We start from the raw sequence: 14613 nt of genomic DNA on the forward strand, positions 1-14613 counted from the left end.
GGACAGATGGTTAGGAAGTGTAGCTCGGTTTCCACTTCATTTTGTGTGCAGTGGGTGCATAGTCTGTCTTCTCTCGGGATACAGGTCTGCCTATGACGGACTTTCTCGATCGCAAGACTGTGCTCACTGAGTCTGTACCTAGTTAGGATTTTTCTGTTTTGGGTCGGTCACGGTGCTCAGGTATTCTGCCACTGCGTATTCTCTGTTTAGGGCCAGATAGCATTCTAGTTTACTCTGCTTTTGTGTTGCTTCTTTCCAATGTGTCAGGTAGTTTTCCTTTTGCTGTTTTATAATTTGGTTTAGTCCAATGGGTTTTCTATCTCGTGGCTCTGTTTGTGTCCGGAGTTCCAGGGCCAGCTGGCTGAGGGGGCATCTCTCTAGAGTTTCACTGTGTGTGAGTGCCTTGTTATGGAGTGCATCTAGGTCGCTTTCTTTTAGGTGGTTGTAGAACTTAAGTGCTCTCTTTTTTATTTTGATTATGAGTGGGTATCGTCCTAATTCTGCCCTGCATGCATTATTTGGTGTTTTTCGCTGGGTGTGGAGAATGGATTTGCAGAATTCTGTGTGTAGGGTCTCGGTTTGGTGTTTGTCCCATTTTTCAAGGTCATGGTTTGCTAATGGTCCCCAGATCTCACAACCATAGAGGGAAATTGGTTCTATCACAGAGTCCAGTATTTTAAGCCAGGTTTTTATTGGGATGTCTATTTTGATGTCTAGTTTCTTTTGATAGCATAGAATGCCCTTCTTGCCTTGTCCCTCAGGTCCTTTACAGCTTGGTTGTAGTTCCCTGTGCTGCTGATGTTTAGGCCAAGGTAGGTATAGTTTTTTGTTTGTTCTAGTGGGATTGTATTTAGGAAAAATTGATTTAACCACAGGAGCTGGACCAAGCAGGATGCAAATTAGGACAGTAGGATTATATAGTTAACTTGTTAGACAAGATCCACAACTCAGTGATGACACCTTGTGGCTGCCCTTTGTAAGTGTTCCTGTCCCCAAGTCAACTCCAAAAGACATGCATAAAGACATAACTGAGTCAAAAGTTTATTTCCTTTTGACTAAATATATACACCTTTTTCCAAAATTAGTTCCAGCGTTCTAGTCACAACTGAAAAAGGTTGCGTAAATTCAGTAGGGAATACACGGATTACATATTTCCTCAAAGGTGGTCATAATGGTATGAGTTTAAGGATTCCATGGACTTAACAAGTCAACATGGAGGCGAATGGGGGGGGGGGGGGGAAGAGTCATATACTCCATCGCATGATGACAGTGTCGCTTGCCGACAAGAACTGATATTCATGTTAACGTGTTGCACTGCTTGAAGAACTGATGAGTTGCATTGACCTGGAATCCAGAATGATCGACTGATTCACTCCGTTTGGCCGACTCTTTTGTTGTCTCACATTTCTTCTCAGTCTGGTCATGGTCCTATTTGACTCAGTCTGGAATGGATCCCAGGCTAGCGTTACATAGCTTGAAGAACTGATCTTAAACGGGAGGTTGGAGAGGGTACTCTCAAGCCATCACTGGTTACTAAAATAACAGATCTCTCAACATTTGTACATAAAACAAGAAAGCACGTGACATGCACAGGTCTTTCAGGAGATGGTAAATTAGCCCGACAAAATACAAGCAATGTTAATACGTGCCCCATATTGAGACATCATGACATACCGTATTCATTAATATTATAATAATCAACTCACTGAAACGTTATCTCCTCGTTTTGAGAGATTGGAGTAAGAGATAACAGTTCATGTTTTTGTGATCATGTTTGACAGCTTATGAAAATAACATGTTTTCAGCAAAGATGTCAAAGCTGTTGCAGAGCGCAAGTAAACAATACAGGGTATAATAACGGCGTGGCATCCATGTGGATCTAAAACTACCAAGTGACCATTTTACAAAATCAAAGGTCATCAAGTCGCCTCGCCGCCCGCCCACTTCTACTAGAACTGGAACCAGATGCTCACTTTAACATTCCAGTTCAGATCTGCTGCTGTGCCAATCAATTGAAGCTATGGGGAAATGGGTATGCCACCTTCTGAAAAACTGGAACTAGTTATGTCTATATTTGGGCCAAATTACGTCCTCCACTGACTTCCAGTATTAAATTAATAAAATAAAGTTTTAAAAAGTTAAATATTTCTTTTTTAAGTAAAAAATGTGAAAAACATTTGGAGTCAATTCCTTGGCCCTCTGGGCAGAATGCACAAGGCATGTGGTGCTGATCTGTCCAGCGATTGGTGAGATAATTAGCCCTGGACACACCCACACCCTTTTCTAGACAGCACGGCCACTACAGTTCCATGCTGTAAAAATCTAAGACAGTCCTTACAGTCAGATGGGTCCTTAATAAAGGGACATGATGTTTGTTGCATAAATGCAAGAGTAAGAAAGTAGTATTATAGTTGATCATCTATGCATGTAAGAAGAAATATTTTCACCACTTTTCCACTGGACCAAAGGAGACGTAGACCATGACCACACTAAGTATGCTGTCAATGTGGAGACAACGCCACCCGGATCTTTTGTGTTTGTGCATTGCAATTTACGTCACTTCATTCACATTTCACAAACCAACTACAAATTAACTAATTTGTTATTAATAGCTAAAGATTGGACAGGGAGACCAACTACTTTATTGACTCGAGTCTGATTCAGAGTCACTGCAGTATGCCGCCAGTGACGTAAGGCTACCCAAACTACCGTTGAGCTCCTTTGAGTTCACAGAATCCTGTGTTCTATTAAGTCCTCCGTCGTCCTCGTCTGCCGTGGTGTTCTCTTGTGTCTCTTTATTATCAACACTGTTATTTGTGTTAGTCACGTCCTGTCCCGAGTGGAGCCGCGCAACGCCTGTACTCGCTCCTCCGTCTTTCCCTCCCAGCTCAGAGGCCACACCCGCCAGCCTGACAGCTCCGGGGGCCGACTTCCTGCGAACTGCGGCCTCCGCACAGGTCTCAGGTCTGTTGCTCCCGTGTTTTTCGGTGCGTCTGCGGATGAGGGGAGAGGAGGTCGGCGACGGCCCCAGGGCTTTGGCCACGGCCGCTTCTTTCCCCTGCAGGCTCAGCTTGTGGAGCAGACTGCCGGCGGCGCCACCCTGTGAGGCTGAGGGTGACGTGAACCAGGAGCGAGATGAGATCTCCCTCCGTTTGATGTGCTTCTTGTCCTCGTAGGCTGGAGGAGGAGCGGACAGAGAAAGGTTAAAGTCAACTGCAATGTGAACATTTATAGTGACAACTAACAAGCAAACTTTTCAATCCAAAATGGAGGACCAAAAACCTTCGTAGACGAGGCTAGGGAGAAGCCAAAACTACTAGTAACTGGTGTACTAACCATGGTATTACTGTGCTTAACTGACCAGCCAACTGGCCTGACCTGAACCCCACAGAGAATCTAGGTTGTATTGTCAAGAGGAAGGTGTGAGACATAAGACTGAACAATACAAATTAATTTACGGCTGTTATCAAAGCAAACCTAGGCTTCCATAACATGGTCGACATTTCTCGTTTTTAAAAAATCCTTTTTTTAGTGGTCTCGTAAAATATTCTAATTCATTGATAGGATTCTTTGATTTTCATGAGCTGTACGCCATAATCATCAAGATTAAGATTATACTTCACTTTACGCACAATGAATTGAGAATATATGAAAGTTTCACTTTTCGAATTATATTACGGAAGAAAATGAACTTTTACACAATATTCTAATTCATTGAGATGGACCTGTGTGTGTGTGCGTGTGTGTGTGTCCATTCCTTACAGTCAGGGGCCTGGTAGGTGAGCAGTGCTGCCAGTCTCTTGTCCTCGTCCTTCTCAGGCAGCAGAGGGATGGACAGGTTGGTCCTCTTCCTCACGGCCGTATCCAGTTCCTCCTGCTCCGCCTGCACCTTCTTCTCCGTCTGCAAAGTCAGTCAGTCAGTCAACGAACGGTCAGTTCAGTTCACTGAGCAATGCTCTCATCCACTATACACTGAATCAGTCAGTGAACAACGAACGGTCAGTTCAGTTCACTGAGCAATGCTCTCATCCACTATACACTGAATCAGTCAGTGAACAACGAACGGTCAATTCAGTTCACTGAGCAGAGCAATGCTCTCATCCACTATACACTGAATCAGTAAGTGAACAACGGTCAGTTCAGTTCACTGAACAATGCTCTTATCCACTATACACTGAATCAGGGCTCTACAACAGGGGTCCTCTGGGTTACTACAGGAGGGCCCCCAAATCTATTTTTATTTACATTAATCACTTGAAGCCTAGCATCCATATTCTGGGGTGAGGCAAACTAAAGTGAACGCGTATGGTGGCACTGGGAACTGGGGTATATGCTAACAGCTAGCCGCAATTATAGTTAACATGCTGTCAAACAAGTCTATGAAGCTCAAGCTATCAATGAAAAATAATATTTTTTTACATTATAGTACTGGGGGTCCCTGATTCATGTATCTCTCAGCTCAGGAGTGGTTAGCTTGAAAAACGATGATGACCCTTGCACTAACTCCCTGCATCTTATATAAACTGAGTCTGTTGCATTTCAGCATTGTGTTTACTAAACACAATGGGAGGGCAAATGTTACAGTCACCGTTACGTTGTTGAAGTTCATTATGAATTTTATTAAGAAAAAATAACAAAGAATCCCCCACGGCCCCACCCCACCCAACCAATGTGCTGAAATTAATGTGATCGCTATGTTTTTGCAGATAATACCTTCTTCAGTAACCACTTTTTAGGCTTAATACTATTACTATTTTTGATATCGCTTTACTTCATTTACCTACTTGTGACTTACAAGAAATTAATAATTATACCGTACCCTAAACTTCCTGCGGAGGGTGCTGTTAAGCTGGAAGTCCTCCTTCCAGGCAGACCTGTGGTCCTGGATCTCTGACAGCGAAGGCAGAGCCTTCTTCAGCTTCTCCTTGTCTTTCCCACCATGGTCCAGCTTGTACATGGCGTCTGTCTCCAGCTTCTCTTTCTCTGCCCGCTCTGGCAACAGGGAGAGAGCAGAGGGAAGGAGATGCAGGGTTGATTAAATTAAGGATAAACACAAGAATGAAATGAGAGAATGACCTTAATGTATACTTCATCTACAGTGTAGAATATACATGAAGAGTGGTGTAGATTTAAACAAATTAACAAAATTGAATCCCACGATTTTGTAACCCATTTTTCACCCTGTGCCAATGGATACCGGATAACTCGCCAGTTTACCAAGTTGCCACAGCGACAATTCTTCATCAATGTCTTCATCATTATGCTAACATGCTGTCTTCATCAGTGTAGTATGTCACTCAAAGATGTTATAGTTAATTTCCAAAGTGATAAAATTATTTTGTGCAATTAAATAGTCAGCTAGATGATGATAAAAAGGTGAGTATGTGAATACCAATGATAAGTAATGGCCTACCATTTCAGGAATTGTTTACTAATGAATTACATCGTTTCGGTACTTTGGTGTTTAAACTTTTAGCATTCCTACTTTCTCTAGTGTTAACTCTAAACAACTACCCTCTCTCTCTCTCTCTCTCTCTCTCTCTCAATTCAATGCAATTTAAATGAAGGTGAAGTAAAACTAAAATGCACTAAATCGCGGCGAGTTGGTAAACTGGTGAGTTCTCCGGATACCGTGCCAATTGCCTCAGCTGTAATACTGGGCGCTTCTCTCCTTCTGCCAACCTGGGGAGAGCCCCAAACTGAGCTCATGAGGAGTGAGTGAGCAGGCCGCTTTTTATCACCACAGTCGCAGGGGGGAATTTCCCTGGTAGGATGTAGCGCATGGAAGGAACACGTTATTCCAAACCTGTTCCTTTCCCCTCCATCAGGCTGATCAGGGGGAGGCAGTATAGAGACTGCATGTTTTTTTTAGGGTACCTACCCTAGGGGACACGGGGAGAACATGCAAAGTCCACACAGAAAGGCCCTTTCAACAACCCCACCTAAGGTATGAGCACTGATGATACGGAAGAGAGAACACAGCGTCCCCTGTGGCAATCGAACCTGGGACCTTCTAGCTGTGAGGCGACAGTGCTACCGAGTCCCGACTGCGCCACCATGTAGATTCTACAACACTCTTTTGTTGGAAGAGGTCTCTTCTCTACCCTGCAATCTACTATGGAGTCTGGCCAGGATAGAGTACAGGATGAGCACTCACTATGTTGCTCTGAGCTCTGTTTAATTAAACATGTTAGGCTCTTTAGGCGGTTTTGTTAAGTTTATACACACACGGTTCGTCCCTTTGTGTAATTGTGAAAAGTACTTTGGGTGAATAAAACCCCTGCTTTGCCACCTTTAGCTTTACCTGGTTCTTCACAACTTCTATTATAAATAATAGACCATATAGGACCGCAGAAATTATAGTATGCGACATCTATTTTGTGCGCAGCGTGGCTTGCCCTTCTCAACAGAACAATGCTAAGCTGGGGATGTACGCTTAAGCCCTTAAACTCAGACAGCCAAAGGGTGACAGGGTGAGAGAGAAGAGCGAGACCGAGACATGAATGAAGGCAGACTGTATGCACCTGTGGTGAGGATCTGTTCGTTGTCAGCCATGTCCCAGCGCTCCTCCTTCCTGTTGGCTCCGATCACTATGACGTAGTCGCAGGTGGCCGGGTCCGTCTGCATCTCGATGTAGTTAACACACAGGTGGCACTTCATCCTGAATCTGGTGCATAGCAAACAGAAGGCAGTGAGCACAGTGGTTCCCAAAGTGGGGTCCGGGGACCCCCAGGGGTCCTTGAGGGAGTTCCAGGGGGTCTGTAACTCAGAGAGTGTACAAACGGAACGGCCCTAATGGGTCCATTTGTACACGCACAGAGTTAAATTAACATTGATTTTACAATATAAATTGGGGGTCTCAGAGATAGAAATGCCATTAAATGGGGGTCCGTAGCCTAATGCATGTCAAACTGGGGGTGGTTGAAATTAAACGGGTTGAGAATCACTGCTAGAGCCATAAATATCTTCTCTCATGGGGGTTCCTGACATATTTCTTCAAATGGGGCTCCGTGGGCTAATTAGTGTCAATGTGGGGGTCCTTGACATGAAAAGGTTTGGGAAACACTGATCTAGCAGGTGTGCCAAATATAAGGTTGAGGTTTCGCTTACATATACTCTCGTTTTATTGCCAACGTGGATTCCGTTGATAGAGATTACAATGATAGAGATTTTCCAGTTCCATTTAGCTGTGGTGCTGAATCAACACAGTGACCATACTGGTGCATGGGCTGAATCAACACAGTGACCATACTGGTGCATGGGCTGAATCAACACAGTGACCATACTGGTGCATGGGCTGAATCAACACAGTGACCATACTGGTGCATGGGCTGAATCAACACAGTGACCATACTGGTGCATGGGCTGAATCAACACAGTGACCATACTGGTGCATGGGCTGAATCAACACAGTGACCATACTCAGCCGATTCGACCGTTATCTCTGTATTGAATAGGCGAAATCATCCGTTATCAGCACCTTTGAATAGGCCCAATATGGCCATACTGGCATACTCACCATAGCCTGGTCAAGGTTTCCCCCTGGTGGACGTGTCATTTCCAACTATTGTCAGCGCATGGAAACTAGGGGCTACTACTAATATATACTATTCTCTGCCTATCGGGACGTAACTCGGACGGCGCCGAGTAGGGTCTGGTGGCCGTCGCAACGCTCGGCACGGCAACTCGCTCGGCTGTGCCTCACGTAGCTCAAGGCCACCAGACACGGCGCGCCTCTGTCAGGACATCAGTGATAATGACAATAGGTGATAATGACATACTGAAACAGTGAGTATGCCAGTATGGACATATTGGGCCTATTCAAAGGTGCTGATAACGGATAATTTCACCTATTCAATAGAGAGATAACAGTCGAATGGGGTGCAGCACTGATGCATGGGCTGAATCAACACAGTGACCATACTGGTGCATGGGCTGTCACAACTACTAAATATAAGTTGACGATTAATTGTCATACCAATAATTGCGAATTAACGATTCGTGCTTTTTTGCATTGAACATTGGAACATATGAATTATGAAATGTCCGACATATTTAATAATTGTATTAATAGCAGATGTCCAAGCTTACACTTTGTGACTCATTGTAAGCTTGTAGATCTGCCATTTCTGCTTTTTTTATACATTTGAAAATGTAAGAAGATAATAATTGGCAGAAGGCAGTGATCTAACCGGTTGGCCAGATGAGGTCCATTCACACTCTAACAAATCCAGACCACTATTTTGATCAATGAGAAAGCTGAGCAGCAGTGGGAAAATAGATGCCTGTTCAGTGTTCTCTCCTTATGATGTCAGTATAGATAGAAGAACTTGAACGGAATAACTATTTGCTGGAGATCTAACCAATTCAGTTGATTACCTGTAAATTGGCGTGGAGTAGTAGTTCCCCACCTTCTTCTTCTCAGCATTGTATCGGACCCCTGTAAAGACAAAAAAGCGTTAGGACTATGAAATGTTTACGTGATAATGCACGATGAGGTGCCGCAATAAAGGTTAACAAGAGACATGGGGTGGGTTCTTGTAATTGTAATGGCCACCTAACAATGGAAAAAGAGAGCCACTGAGGTATAAAGTCTCATGGTTGCAGGCTAACACTCACACAAACACGGTTAGCAAAGTTAAAATTTGTCTCAGTTTGAAAACATGAACTGGCACTAAACACAAATGTCATTACATATTACAAAATGTCGGATATGAGTGAGGCTGGAAAACAGTACACAATTTAACGGTTGTATGCCTCTTCCAACAAGTTGTGGTTTGGATTGGATCCTCAGACATTGAAGGAATTTATGAAGGCAAAATGTAAAAGTATTTTGTGGTTCTGAAGAGGTGGCGCAGTGATAATGGTGCAGAAATTAAACTGTTGACTGGGACAGTGAAGTATATATACACCAATATATATATATATATATATATATATCAGACACCTACTACCAGCAAAGAAGAAACGAGTATTTCACATAGCCATGGTATGAAACAGAGTCAGAGATTTAGGTATGGATGAATAGGTCTCACTTCTTTTTAACAACATACCCATGCCAATGTGATTCTTACAGCCGTCACACCAGATGTTGTAGGGCATCTCAAACCTAAATGCAAACAGATAGTCAACATATTAGTTAGGGGTGGGACGATTCACTTACCTCCCGATTCGATGCGGTATCGATACCTAGGGTGCCGATTCCATTTATATTGCGATTCTTAAATATATTGCGATTCAATTCGATATAGTGATTTATTATTTCTTTCCCAAGTTAATTTGCTTACACCAGAACATTTAAAAAACAATCTAAACAATATAGACCATGAAAAGTTCAATCATACACTTCAATGCAGCTAGATAACGTCTGTCAGTCTGACATGAAACAAATAAATCATTTTGTGGCATTAGAAATACTGGTGCATGCGTGTTTTACCGACCTGATAATAAGAATGCCCTGTGACAGCTTCCTCGCCCTCTCTCGAAGAGCATGGGTTCCATGGTATCCATTGAGGGAGCCATGCTAGAGACGACAGCAATAATGGAGGTATAAAGATGAGTTATGGTCTTTAAAATCATTTAAATGTTAAGATGCTGTCTGTACCTTAGTCATCAGCTCTTCTGGCCTATATAGGATGATGACACTCACCTTAACCGGATCAAAATCCGGAGGGTAGTAGTGGTTTTGTCCTTTTCTTTCACCCTGTTAAGAAAAAGAAATGTAAGAAGACATTTTCTTTGAAAACATTTGATGCAGATTATATTTTAAATCTATACTTACATCGCATGGTTGATTGACAAAAATAATTAAATAGGTGTAAGCCTAAAGTGACATCTATGAGGCAATTGGGCCACGACATTGATTGATTGAATACTTGTAAACAGCACATGTTACAGTAAGACAAAGATATAAACAGCACATGTTACAGTAAGACAAAGATATAAACAGCACATGTTACATTAAGACAAAGATATAAACAGCACATGTTACAGTAAGACAAAGATATAAACAGCACATGTTACATTAAGACAAAGATATAAACAGCACATGTTACAGTAAGACAAAGATATAAACAGCACATGTTACAGTAAGACAAAGATATAAACAGCACATGTTACAGTAAGACAAAGATATAAACAGCACATGTTACAGTAAGACAAAGATAAAAGGATAACACAAAAGGTCCTGGGAACTTGTTTACATTGTGGTCCTACGTAATTCATCAACATAGCATACACAATTCCAAAAAGATATTATTTTACTCACCATACTGACACCTGTTTGTCCACACACTAGTGGTGGATTCTTTCAACCTGATGAAACAGAAAAGGATCACATTTTGATTGTTGTTGTTGTAGACAGTAGGTTGTGATGGATATGTTGCTACGTGACTAGCCTTTGATCGATATTCTTTGATCGATTGAATACTTAATTAATATTAACCGTTTGCAAATTACAAGTCTGTAGGTGTAAATAGGATACGCAAAATAAGCCACTGGATTCAGCCTATACCTTTTTGGTCTAAATACTAAGTTATAATGATCAAATGTACGGTAATCAATGCATTCAATGTTCATTCTATGACCAAAATAAACTGAACTGAAAGTCTTCAAATAGTACAGTGGTTCGATTATACAATGGTGCTACAAGGATAACACAAAAAGCCTTGGGGGCTTATTGTCTCCACCAGGCCGAAGGCATGGGGAGAGAGTATGTTTTGCACTCCGTCCGTGTGTGTGTCCGTCCGTCCGTGTGTGTGTCCGTCCTTCCGTCCGTCCGTTACCAGCTAATCTCCGGCACCGTTAACCCGGTCGATGCCAAACTTTGCACACACACTCCCTGGATGGCAACGATGAACCTCTGCCCCGCATTTTCCAGAACGGCCTGTTATAGCGCCACCATGAGGCAGCTTTTCACATTTTTACCTAGAACTGCACCGATCTGCGTGAAACGTTGCATGCACACTCCCTAGTGGCCAAGGACAAACCTTTGACCTGCAATTTCCGCATCTGCCTTTTATAGCGCCACCAGGAGGCTGACTTTTGTAAAACACCTTTTTTGATATTACTCCTCCAGATTCTGTCCACAAATCTCACAAATCGTTACACAGTATCTCTATGGTCATGTGCTCAAGTCGGATCTGTCCGATATTTCATATTCCATCCTAATTGGCTATAATTGGCTTTCACAGTTTGCAAGATTGCCCCGTTTTGAACAAAAGCCTCAAATCATGAACGCAGCATACAATTTACGTGAAATCTTTCACACATTTTCTTACTAGGCTGAGGAATATATCCCACCCTTTTCACATTGGCCTGTTATAGCGCCACCAACAGGTTGATTTTTGCAAAACACATTTTTGGAACAAAATGCCTCAAATCATCTAATTGCCATCAAAGGCTCCTAAACATTACTCCTAAACATTTTGCCAAACATCACACACACTCCTATCCTCCTGGTGGAGACCTGTGCCCGGAAGGGCACTTTTTCTAGTTTCCATTGTGTTCCTGTGTATTCAATTCATAGAGACATTTAAAGACATACAATAATATATCCTAGACCTCATCAACACTATAGTAGCAATAAAACATAATATGTACAATACTCGATAACATACATCTATGATAAATAGTCTTGATCCAAGGCTACTACGTAAAACGACAGCATGATACTGTTTTAATTAGGCTACACGGCATCTCCTTGTCCTGGGACGCCTTCCCCATTAGCTGCTAAAATCTTCTACAATTAAATCTCGAGATGTCTGCTGCTTCTGAATCTGGCATGAAGCTACTTTGCTCTGTTAAGTTAAGTTGAGACCGACCACCAATGCAGTAACCATTAACTTGTACAGTACAATCTAGCCCTAGAATGGCTGATATACATTCTTGTGTGTGTGTGTGTGTGTGTGTGTGTGTGTGTGTGTGTGTGTGTGTGTGTGTGTGTGTGTGTGTGGAATATGTGAAATGTATATAATATCATTATCCTAGGATTCGATTCTGATGTCAGAATCGATAAAATACATCTACAAGAGTCTAATTCTTAGGCTATAAAACCATATCGTATCCCTGGAATGGCCGTGGTGTGTGTATTTGGAATACATTAAATGTATGTAATATCACAGCCATTCTAGGAGTCCTAGTAACATATCAGCCATTCTAGGGCTAACTGCTAAGCAAGCAACAGACTGTGTGACGCCATATGACGTTACAACTCAGTCATTACAAACACAAACACGCTTTAAATGTCACGTCAGAAACATGTATGCGTTCAGTATGCTGTGGTTCCCACGGGCTCAATCGCAAACAATTCAAATACTCACAAATTATCTTATTCGTCTTGCAGATAGCCACAACAACAACCCTGCTACGTCTCCTCCTTCTTCTTCTTCCTCTCCTCTGTACCGGAAATTGGAATCCGGAATCCGGTTTGTGCGTCAGTGTTATTGTCCCCCCCAGATATTTGGGCTCTGGTTCCCCAAAAGAGTTAGGGTTCCCCGCATTCACCACTCTGCCATTCACCACATAAATGGAGAAGCCTGTAGCCCATAGAGTTACATAAGATACCAGTGAAATATTAGAATTAGAATAAAATTGATATTTACCTAACAAGTATTCCATGAAATACTTAAAATAAGGAATAAAATAATGAATAAACATAGACCGGTTGCTTATTTCTCTCAAAATCTGGCAACACTGGTCACATGACACGAGTGGGCAGTGGATGGCGCTGACGTCTCGACTGAACGGAAGTTGTGATGCTGTATTTACAAGATTATCTATGGTACTTGCAGTGTGTGAGAAAGAAAGCGTGGCCAAAGCACAGAGCTAGAGGAGTTCAAAACGCAACCGCATTTCGATCAAAATAGTGTTGCTAGTACCGCCTCAGAAAGATGGCCGCCCGACAAGAAGAAGAACAACACAAACGATACATCTGCTCGTTTCCAGAATGCGAGGCGGCCTACAACAAACAGTGGAAGCTGGACGCGCACATGTGCAAACACACCGGGGTGAAACCGTACACGTGTGAGGTGAAGTTGTGATGTTTTTGCGTACATTATTGTTTGTCTTTAAATGTTTCGATGAATTGAATACACGGAACCCCAAAAGAGCCATATTATTTTCTTGGGTTACCCTTTTTAGCACCGTTTTGTATGGGACTGTACTGTACCCCTATCTATCTATCTATCTATTACAAACGTAATAAAGTATTAAATCAATCAAACAGATGGTGAACGACTGCAGCATGTCCTTCTGTACCCAATACCACCTGGCGAGGCACCAGCTCAGTCACAGCGGAGAGAGACCTTTCCAGTGCACCCACGATGGCTGTGAAGACGCCTTCACCACCAACTCCAACCTGCAGAGGCACATCGGTCGCAGTCACGGCAGCAGCAACGACAGCAGCAACGACAGAGAACAGAAAACGTACGTGTGTAACTTCACAGGCTGCGGACTCGTGTTCAGGAAGCACAAGCAGCTCAAGTCCCACAAGTGTGAGCAACACACCCAAGAGCCCCCATATCAGTGCACCTTTGAAGGCTGCCAGATGCGTTTCACCTTCCCCAGCAAGCTGAAGCGCCACGAGAAGGTCCACAGGGGCTACCCTTGTGCGGAACAAGGGTGCTCCTTCCAGGGAAAGACTTGGAGCGAGTACCAGAAGCACAAGAAGGACTTGCACAGGGACTTCCTGCAGTGTGACCAGTGTGACAAGGTGTTCCGCGACTCCTGGTTCTTGCAGCAGCACCAGCGGATCCACTCTGAGGTGCGACAGGTGCTGAAGTGTCCCAGAGACGGCTGTGACAGGTCCTTCACCACGTCTTTCAACCTGCAGAGCCACATAAGCTCCTTCCACGAAGAGCTGCGTGTCTTTGCCTGCTCCCACGAAGGCTGTGAGAAAACATTTGCCATGAAACAAAGTCTGCAGCGCCACAGTGTCGCCCATGATCCCGAGCGGAAGAAGCTGAAAAAGCCCCGGCCCAAAAAATCTCTTGCGTCCAGGCTTAGTGGCTACAAACCACCAAAAAAGAAAGCCGTTGGCAACAAGTCTAAAAAAAGCAGCCGCCCAGACCCGGCAGCACACACGTCCAAATGTGCGTCTGAACAAAGCGAGAAGACGGGTCCACCTAGGGCTGTTGAACTGGTGTCTCTGCTACATGACACGTCCTTATTATACAGCCCAGTCCTGGAGACGAATGTTTCCAATGGACTTACTGCAGTGGTTCCTGTGTAGAGCCTGTTGGTCGGTCTTTTTGCAAATGACCTGAAGCAATGTAATTGTCCTACAGTATTATTGAGTTGTTTAGGCTGTGGAGTCTGTCTGTAACTGCTTGTTTTGTCCAATAATTTATATAAAATGTTTAAAAATCTTATGTGACATAAGAGGATTAAATGACTTGGGTTACTTTGTGTTTTAACGTGGGGGGGGGGGGGGTCACATTGTCTTTGACTGCCATTATACTACTGGGGGCAACAGGTTCGCAGTTCGTTCCCAGGCTCCCCCAGAGTTAGTACGCTGAAATGTGTGTGTGAATGGGGCTAATGCACAATCTATCATAGATCTTTACATAGATTATGTAAAGCGCTTTGGATAAAAAAAAAGCGCTATATAAATAC

At 43.2% G+C, this 14613-nt stretch overlaps 2 protein-coding genes across 2 annotated transcripts; one reads left to right on the forward strand and one right to left on the reverse strand.

The window, feature by feature from the left end:
- Positions 1-1029: 1029 nt before the first annotated feature.
- Positions 1030-12455, reverse strand: yju2b (YJU2 splicing factor homolog B). The gene is made up of 10 exons (XM_079498096.1): positions 12321-12455; positions 10268-10314; positions 9650-9703; positions 9441-9523; positions 9054-9109; positions 8380-8440; positions 6525-6667; positions 4820-4992; positions 3763-3901; positions 1030-3177 (listed from the first exon to the last, which is right to left on the reverse strand). The coding sequence occupies exons 2-10, from the start codon at positions 10268-10270 to the stop codon at positions 2642-2644; spliced, it is 1248 nt and encodes a 415-aa protein (XP_079354222.1). The 5' UTR covers positions 10271-10314; positions 12321-12455; the 3' UTR covers positions 1030-2641.
- A 230-nt stretch (positions 12456-12685) lies between these two features.
- LOC306921034 (transcription factor IIIA-like) lies at positions 12686-14398 on the forward strand. Its single transcript, XM_079498097.1, has 2 exons — positions 12686-13028; positions 13226-14398. Exons 1-2 carry the CDS (start codon positions 12891-12893, stop codon positions 14228-14230), a joined length of 1143 nt encoding a protein of 380 aa, XP_079354223.1. The 5' UTR covers positions 12686-12890; the 3' UTR covers positions 14231-14398.
- The last annotated feature ends 215 nt before the right edge of the window (positions 14399-14613 follow it).

The sequence above is a fragment of the Electrona antarctica genome (assembly GCF_951216825.1).
Source record: "Electrona antarctica genome assembly, chromosome: 4".
In the NCBI taxonomy this organism is placed as follows: Eukaryota; Metazoa; Chordata; class Actinopteri; order Myctophiformes; family Myctophidae; genus Electrona; species Electrona antarctica.

Coding starts and splice junctions, on each gene's coding strand:
- yju2b (XM_079498096.1), bottom strand. Junction 6,668..8,379: donor TACTCCACGCCAATTTACAG/GTAATCAACTGA, acceptor GCTATGCACCAG/ATTCAGGATGAAGTGCCACC. Junction 3,178..3,762: donor CACCTACCAGGCCCCTGACT/GTAAGGAATGGA, acceptor CTCCTCCTCCAG/CCTACGAGGACAAGAAGCAC.
- LOC306921034 (XM_079498097.1), top strand. CDS start 12,891: ATGGCCGCCCGACAAGAAGAAGAACAACACAAACGATACATCTGCTCG. Junction 13,029..13,225: donor TGAAACCGTACACGTGTGAG/GTGAAGTTGTGA, acceptor TCAATCAAACAG/ATGGTGAACGACTGCAGCAT.